This window comes from Cyphomyrmex costatus, unplaced genomic scaffold (genome assembly GCF_001594065.2).
Source record: "Cyphomyrmex costatus isolate MS0001 unplaced genomic scaffold, Ccosl1.0 scaffold431, whole genome shotgun sequence".
In the NCBI taxonomy this organism is placed as follows: Eukaryota; Metazoa; Arthropoda; class Insecta; order Hymenoptera; family Formicidae; genus Cyphomyrmex; species Cyphomyrmex costatus.
The window spans coordinates 172783-180556 of NW_017278546.1; the positions used below are offsets into that span (position 1 = coordinate 172783).

Here is a 7774-nt window from a genome sequence, read left to right on the forward strand (position 1 = left end):
CAATAATATCGTTAAAATCTTTTTAAATTATAATCTAATATATTGCGAAGAATATCACGTAATTATGGCGTTTCGTCCCAGCTTCCACTACTGGACTCATCGGTAAGGTATTGTAGTGGAAGCCTACCTTAGACGCCTGTTTAAGTTATTAGATCGAGAATCTATATATACAGATATACGCGTCTCCAAGCACTTGCGAGAATTTTTGCGAATATCTATAGACCTCTGATGGCGAGTCGACGTAGTAATATTCTTCGCAATATATTTATTTAAAGTAATATATGTATTACCCTCCCACCCCCCCTCCAACTTGCGCGCCGAACAATCGTCGGTCTTGAAACGCAATTCGATCTGAAAATTTCCCCCAAATTGCGCGCCGAACTATCGTCGGTCTTGAAACGCAATTCTAATAATCTGAAATAACCTCCCCTTAATCAAATTGTGATTTTAAACGCTTCATTTCGCCCGCGTGAATATATATTATATATATATATATACACACTTCTCAACAAAATTAAAGGATCATTTGTTCCACCCTGCAAAAATAGACAAATTTTGAGATAGAATAACTTCGTCAAAAATCATCCTATCAAGATGTTTAAAAAAGCATTTTAAAGCTTGAAATCTTTACTTTTCAGACTGGTACTTCAAAAAACGGTCTTACTGATATTTCATGAAGTTGCACGATCATAAATAAATGTGTGTCAAACCTAAAAATTTTTTACAAAATTTGCCAAGTTCCACGGAGCCAAGTAAAAATTGTGCACAAATGCGGTTTACAGCTTTCGAAAGAGTGAATCTTTATCTTCAATTTGTTTTTTTGTTGAGCTCTGTACGATTTTTTTCACCGAGTTATTAATGTTTAAGTAAAAATGGCCTTTTTACTTCAATGTTGAATAACTCGGTGAAAAAAAATCATACAGAGCTCAACAAAAAAACAAATTGAAGGTAAAGATTCACTCTTTCGAAAGCTGTAAACCGCATTTGTGCACAATTTTTACTTGGCTCCATGGAACTCCTCAAATTTCGTATAAAATTGTCAGGTTTGAAGCACTTTTATTTATGTTTGTGTAACTTGACGAAATATCAGTAAGACCATTTTTTGGAATACCGGTCTGAAAAGTAGAAATTTCAAGCCTTAAGATGCTTTTTTAATCATCTCGATACGATAATTTTTGACGAAGTAATTTCATTTTGTAGTTTGTCTGTAGTTTTTTAACAAAATTAAAGTCATTTAAAATCATTGTTAAAAAGGATAAAAAAAATTCGCATGTTACAATTATTTTATACTTATCTATCAGTACAATTTGTAAATTTATGTAGTAGGTTTTAGATCATTTTTCTTCTTAAAATAAATGTTTCTCTTAAAAAATATTTTTAAATATATATAGTAATTCTCTTTTTATTATTAGTTTATGCCAAAAGAAATTTAAATCTAACTTGACAGTACAAGTTATAATTTAAACGGATATTGTTTTTGTTAAATTAAAAGTCATTTTAAATTAATCGAATCATAAAAAATAACAATAAAAACGGATTTTTCTATAATGCACAAAACCATCTATCACATATAGACATATTTATTTCAAATTATCCATGATTAAAAAGTTCACAAAATCTTTCAACAAGACTTTCCAATATAGAAAAATAAAAAATAAGATAGACAAATGTATAATAGTCGCCAAAGAAGCAGTAGAAGATTAAATATTGGTACATGTAGAATGAAATAAGACTAGAAGAATATGATCAGTCTCTCGAGTTTTCCAGGATACTGCCGCTATTGCTGTTGTTTGGTTCGTGAATTCTCTCGACGTCTTTGTGTTCTTCTTGACGTGCGACATTGTGTTCCATGGATCCATGATTCTCATCATATCGCTGCCCATCATTTTCGGTCTCTTCCAGTTTACTTAGTTGCGGATTTCGAGCACGAGATGCTGATCTATCCTTCGATTTCGCGCGCGCCTCCTTACGTTTGGATTTACGATGTGATTCTTTTGCTATAACATGGATTAATATAATTATATATTACAAACTGTTTTTAAATACCATATATGATAGCATGGAAAAAAGATATATGTTAGTAATAACGATTACTACTTTGTTAAACAAATTTGATGTGTTATGTGTGTGTAAATTTAAATATACATCAGGGTGTATATCTTAAAAAATGCCTATTAATCACGTTGCGCTATTATACGTAGATATTCCTGATCAATAATTGAGTCGGTTTTGAAAAAGTTTTGAATCATTTTACAATATTTTCACAATAATTAACCAGATATTAATTTTTAAAGATTGCCAAATAAAGTTGCCAAATTTTTTATTGATTTTCTTTTATCTATAATAAGAAATTTTTATTCATAATAAATTTTTCATATATTTTAGTCTTCAATTTTCATTACTAAATAGTGAAACGTGAACGTGAACGTCTAATAGATAATCCGAAAGACGTCTTAAAAAAGAACTTTAAGATGTTTACAAAAAGACGTCTTTAAGATAACTTTTACTCAAGTCATAAAGAAGGCAATTCTTTTTAAGCAATTTTTCGAACGTTCTTTTCAAGACCACTTTAAAATTTTACAGAAAGATGTCTTGAACACGACTTTTAGTCAAATCCTATAAAAATACCTTTATTAAAATGTTTTTTGGACATAATTGTTTAAAACATTTTTCAGAACAAGAATAAGATAATGTTTTATGACAATTCGTAAATCAGCATATGTCACGTACCCGAGTCAAAATGAGTTTGTAATCGCGCGTAAACATAATGAGATACATCTGCTTTTATGTGTTTCACTGTTTTTCTAAAAACTTATTGACTTATTCTCGTACATAGATAATTAAATTGATAAATGAATAGAATGAGATAGTTCTGATCGTTGCCACTACACGATTTATATGGATGAATTAATATTACCGCAATTAAACAGAAAATATCTTTTGACTATACTCTAATTGATTTGGATTCATTACAACTAGTGCTGAATTACAGAATAAGTTGCTATTAACAATTGTTATTAAATTTACATTACTATATATTAGTAACTAAATTTTTGAAGTAAATAATACGTTCTGTATAAATACGAACATTTAAATTAAACAATATTTAAATGTTAAATCTTATACCGTACATGTGAGAAACACAACCAATAAGAAAATGCCTTTGACGGTCGAGCTGGATCTTAGATGCTAACTATAATTCCGTGTGAATTTATATACTACGTATATTAATTAATTATTAATTAATTTTAATTCGACCTTTTAGGAGTCTCTTAAAGATAACTTATTGTTCATTGGAAGGCCTCTTAATACACTAATCTAAAGCATGTAATTTTACAAAACATTTGTGTTTAGAATGTGACAGTCCAGGCAGTTATTTAAACAACACCGAATTATATGTCGAAACGTATATTATTGTATTTATTTTAATTTATATTAAGATTATTAAAAGTTAGCAAATGTAATCTAGTTATTGCTCTTAGTCTTCTATATTTATTAATATTGTTTTAAATAAAAAAGACAGCAGGTTAAGTATTCTTAATTTAGTACAATTTCTATTTTCTGACGTGATTAAAATTACCTTGAAAAATGTATTTTTGGCTCACGTCGCTGTTACATTCACTTTCATCAGAGGTGTCGGACTCTCGTTTTCGCTTGGATACTCTTGAACGTTTCGTTTTGCGATTGATTAATATAGGCGAATCGTCTCTTCTATGCAAAAAATCCTGTTCAGATGAATGATCCTCGAACTCCTCATCGTTTTCGTGTGTGTGCTTACGTTGCTGTCGCTATCATTACCATAAATGTTAAAATTACATTTTACATGTTTTATTTAATAAAACATGTAAAGAAGTCGAAATTTTATGTTCAAAATCGTAACTTTTTTTCAAAGTTCTACATTCTTAGTTTGATATATTGCACGCCAATTAACAATGTCTATGCCGAAGCACAATAATTATTAATATAACTTATTGTTATATTCATTATTTTCATATTAAAAAATTATTTTTACATTGTTGAAATATATAACAAATCACCCCTAAAGTTTTAGAAAGCTCGGCTTCATGGTTTGTTCATAAAAAATTCGCAAAACAGCTACTTTTCAGGTTTCCCCCTTAAAAGAAACAAAAGTAGATACGCGCGCGCGCACCCACACACACACCTGTTTCCTCTCAAAAAACTCGGATGCATTTTGTGATAGCTCTATACAGCATTTGAATTCTGTTAATACACCATATTCATGTTTAATTTTCAAAGTGTTCCCTATCGATCCCGAATATTTTATTAACATCATCATATACAGGAAATCAAAATATAGATAAAAAACGCTATTCTCTTTACTTACACCTTTATGAGCAAAAATCGGCCTCTTTTTACTAACAATAAAAGCTTAAAATCAAAAATATATTTTTTAAAATACTTTTAAATATTTTTTTTTAATAAATAAAATAATATTTTTTATGTCATCTTTGTTTTGTATTTTTGTCGTATGTTTTATGATCAAATATTTCTATTTTTATATTGTTATTTTTAAACAAAAAGTAAAAAAAATTTGATTTTATTATTAATATAGTAAATATATTAACATAGTTGAGTTATAATCGCGAGTTGCTCATTCCATACACCTAAACCTCAACATATAAGTATGTATGTATATAAAATTGAATATTTTACTGTCAAAATAGCTTAAACTATTCGGACAATAATAACCCTAATTAACGCACCTTTCGATTCTGGGTGGGATTGGATCGTCTAGTATATGGCGAACGTCGAGATTTCCTTCTTACTTTAGTATTACGATGTCTACTATTATTTCGTCGCCGAGTAGTTTTTTTCCTATATATTTATAAATATCAATGAAAATTACAGTAATTTCAATTTCTTCGTGTTTTTCCTTATAGTAGTCTATCATTCATTCATGACAAACTTTGTAAACGTTATTTATTATATATAATAAATTTTGATAGACTATTTATAAAATTTAAGCATAAGTGCAATATATGTATATAAATTAGACTGTTCGACACGGATTTGAGACCACGGTGTCTCTTATAAATTTTTTGTTATTGAAAACAAATCCTGAATGTAAATGAATTGCATTATGTCACGTTTTTCAGTTAAAAATACAAGTACAAAAATGCCATTTTGAACACTTTTAATATCTATTTTATTTACAAATTCATTTTCAGCGATCAAAAATCTATAAAAATTACTTGGTCTCGTTCGTTGTTTAGAAAAAGGTTTAAATTTATCGAACAATGTTATCGTCTTTGAAACTTTCATCGAAAAAGAACACAAGTAAATTCGTCATCCTACGTGTAGAAAAATTACGGCGTACTTGCGCTTTTGTGTTCGAGAGGATTCAACATCGCTAATCGGTGCTTGTACATCGGACTTCAATTTTTTCTGGTCGTTTATCTGATTATTATCGGGTTCCTTACTAGCAGGTGGTTCTTTACTAGCAGAATTAGAGACATAATTAGGATTCAATGTAGCCAGTGCTTTATAACGACCACTTCTACGTCGTAAAAGTCCAGCATTTACCGCATGCTTTAAAGCTCGATGTACCTATCGAGTATATCATAGAAACATTTAAAATACTTAAATTACCTGAGTTTTATTATTGATCATAATAGAAATTATGAATTCCCTTTTTCTATTCATTAAAAAATAATCCATGATAAAGATTTTCAAAGTGTTTATAACATAAATAAGACTGGAGAAAAGGACAAAACAAAGAGAGAGATTTAAAAAGATTATAAACTTTCTATCTAAAGTTTAATCCTTTTAAATTTTATATTATAAAAATGTAAGTAGACGCAAAAAATTTATTTTCATTTCTGGAAAATCAGAATTCTTAGAAGCGTTTCATACACTATAATTACTGTGATAAATAAACACAAACCGTCTAAGAAAAATATTTAAAATGTAAAATGTCTGTAGGCGCAAGCACAATAAATAATTTCGTGTATCACCTGCAGCGTCAAATTTTTCGACGATACATTGCTAAGTCGGATAAAACTGAGAACTTCGTGAGCTGATGAACCTCTGGTGTCGCCAAGATTTACTACCGCATCTAACACGCGAGCCATAAGTCGCGGATGCGACGGTCGAACCATTTTTGCAATTTTTTACTTGACTCTCTTTATAAATTTCTAATCATTAAATTTCAAGTTATTACATAAGGAATGAATAGTACAAAGAGAGAGAGAGAGAGAGAGAGAGAATTATTAGATACTAAACATTTATCAACGGAATTCTGTTTAAAATAATGTTTTCATATTTTTAGCATTTTCTAGTTATGCGACACAACGCTATTTGTAAATAAAAAATAAAAGAAAATTATTTACGATAAATCCCTTCTGGGTCCATATTGCGAATCACAGGACTAATTCGAATTTTTTGAAGCTATATTTTAAATTTTCTGAGATTCTACTACACTTATACGCAAAATTACCTGAATAAACTCTTAGAATAAACACTTTTCTCGATGTGACAAACGATCTTGGTAAACCCGTTGTAAAATGCGGGATGTTTTTTAACAGCACCACGAATTTCGTTGAGGCATGTCCTCGTCATTACATTGAAGTTGTCACCGAGACATCCGTTGTCTCCAAATGATATTCTTTTTGTTTATTTGACGACGCTTTGTTTTTCTTTTACTCAAATTATTATACATGATGGAATTATCGCATCCGACATAAAAATACTATATTGATTTACACAAAATTTTCAATTATGCTTTTGAGGCTTGCACGGGTTTTTTCTTCAATTGTTCAACGGCTTTATATTTTATGTTCATACTCTGTTTATGCATTTTAGGATTTAAAATGCATGATTTCTTTTTTTTTTAAGATTTCATGCATTTTTTACCGACAATACCGTACTTTGTATATACCGAATTCAGTGAATATACACACTTTTGCATGACGCATAAGAGAATCAAAATGCTTCTCTTCCGTGAAGTGGGAGGAAAAGAAGGACTCTAATTGGTTGATTCTTTTAGGCTGAGTTTCCACTGAGCGCGTCACGCGTCGCGTCGTCGAAGGAGAGAAAGAGAAAGGTTGTGTATTTATCCTTAGAGCAGAGAGAAGCCTGAGAGCGGGATTTAGCTGCAACTTTATTTTGAAGCGCCTCTATATCCACAAAACGTGGATATTAAACTATGTAGCCAATGTCCACGATCGTGTCGGTAATGTCCATGATTTTTTGGTTCGAATCTTCCCTAAGTCCATTATTATCGATCCGTTAGACAAATAAAGACAGACAATCAATCGATTGTCGTTTGCTCACCCTTAATTTAAAAGATACAAGAAAATTAAGTTTTGGTATCGAATTAAAAAAAAGATTTTTTTCTTCATGCATTCGTTTGCTCATCGTTAGTTTGCTCATAAATCTTTTGAACTAAGGGTGAGCAAACGAAAATTTCAACTGAGAATTCGTGAATAAACGATTAGCAAACAAATGCATGAAGAAAAGAATCGATTTTTTAATACTGGGAGGCCAGCTTCACACGGGTGAAGAGCGAACAGTCACCGTTCATCTCACCATGGCTCGTGTAGATAGGTATAGCTCTAGCTCTACTGGTCATTTCTTTTTGAAACGTATTCGTAAAAAATATTAAATAATATGAAACGTTGTTCCAAAGATTTCAAAAACTCAAAATATTAAATTAGAAATATAAGTCAGAAAATATTTCTATTTTAAAATAATAAATAATATTAAATAACTGCTCAATCTTTTTTTTTATTTAAATAATTCAAACACACACACA

The 7774-nt window shown here is 29.9% G+C and overlaps 1 protein-coding gene across 1 annotated transcript; it reads right to left on the reverse strand.

The window, feature by feature from the left end:
* Positions 1-1683: 1683 nt before the first annotated feature.
* Positions 1684-6573, reverse strand: LOC108777470 (serine/arginine-rich splicing factor 4). Its single transcript, XM_018544380.1, has 6 exons — positions 6458-6573; positions 5976-6155; positions 5339-5568; positions 4725-4836; positions 3581-3788; positions 1684-1997 (listed from the first exon to the last, which is right to left on the reverse strand). Exons 2-6 carry the CDS (start codon positions 6117-6119, stop codon positions 1747-1749), a joined length of 945 nt encoding a protein of 314 aa, XP_018399882.1. The 5' UTR covers positions 6120-6155; positions 6458-6573; the 3' UTR covers positions 1684-1746.
* Between the last annotated feature and the right edge of the window lie 1201 nt (positions 6574-7774).

Bases quoted from the DNA above. Each gene is read 5' to 3' on its own strand.
- LOC108777470 (XM_018544380.1), bottom strand. From the start codon at position 6,119: ATGGTTCGACCGTCGCATCCGCGACTTATGGCTCGCGTGTTAGATGCG. The intron at 4,837-5,338 runs GTACGCCGTAAT...ATAAATATATAG, and splicing joins TCTCGAACACAAAAGCGCAA to GAAAAAAACTACTCGGCGAC. The intron at 1,998-3,580 runs GTAATTTTAATC...TCCATGTTATAG, and splicing joins CCAAAAATACATTTTTCAAG to CAAAAGAATCACATCGTAAA.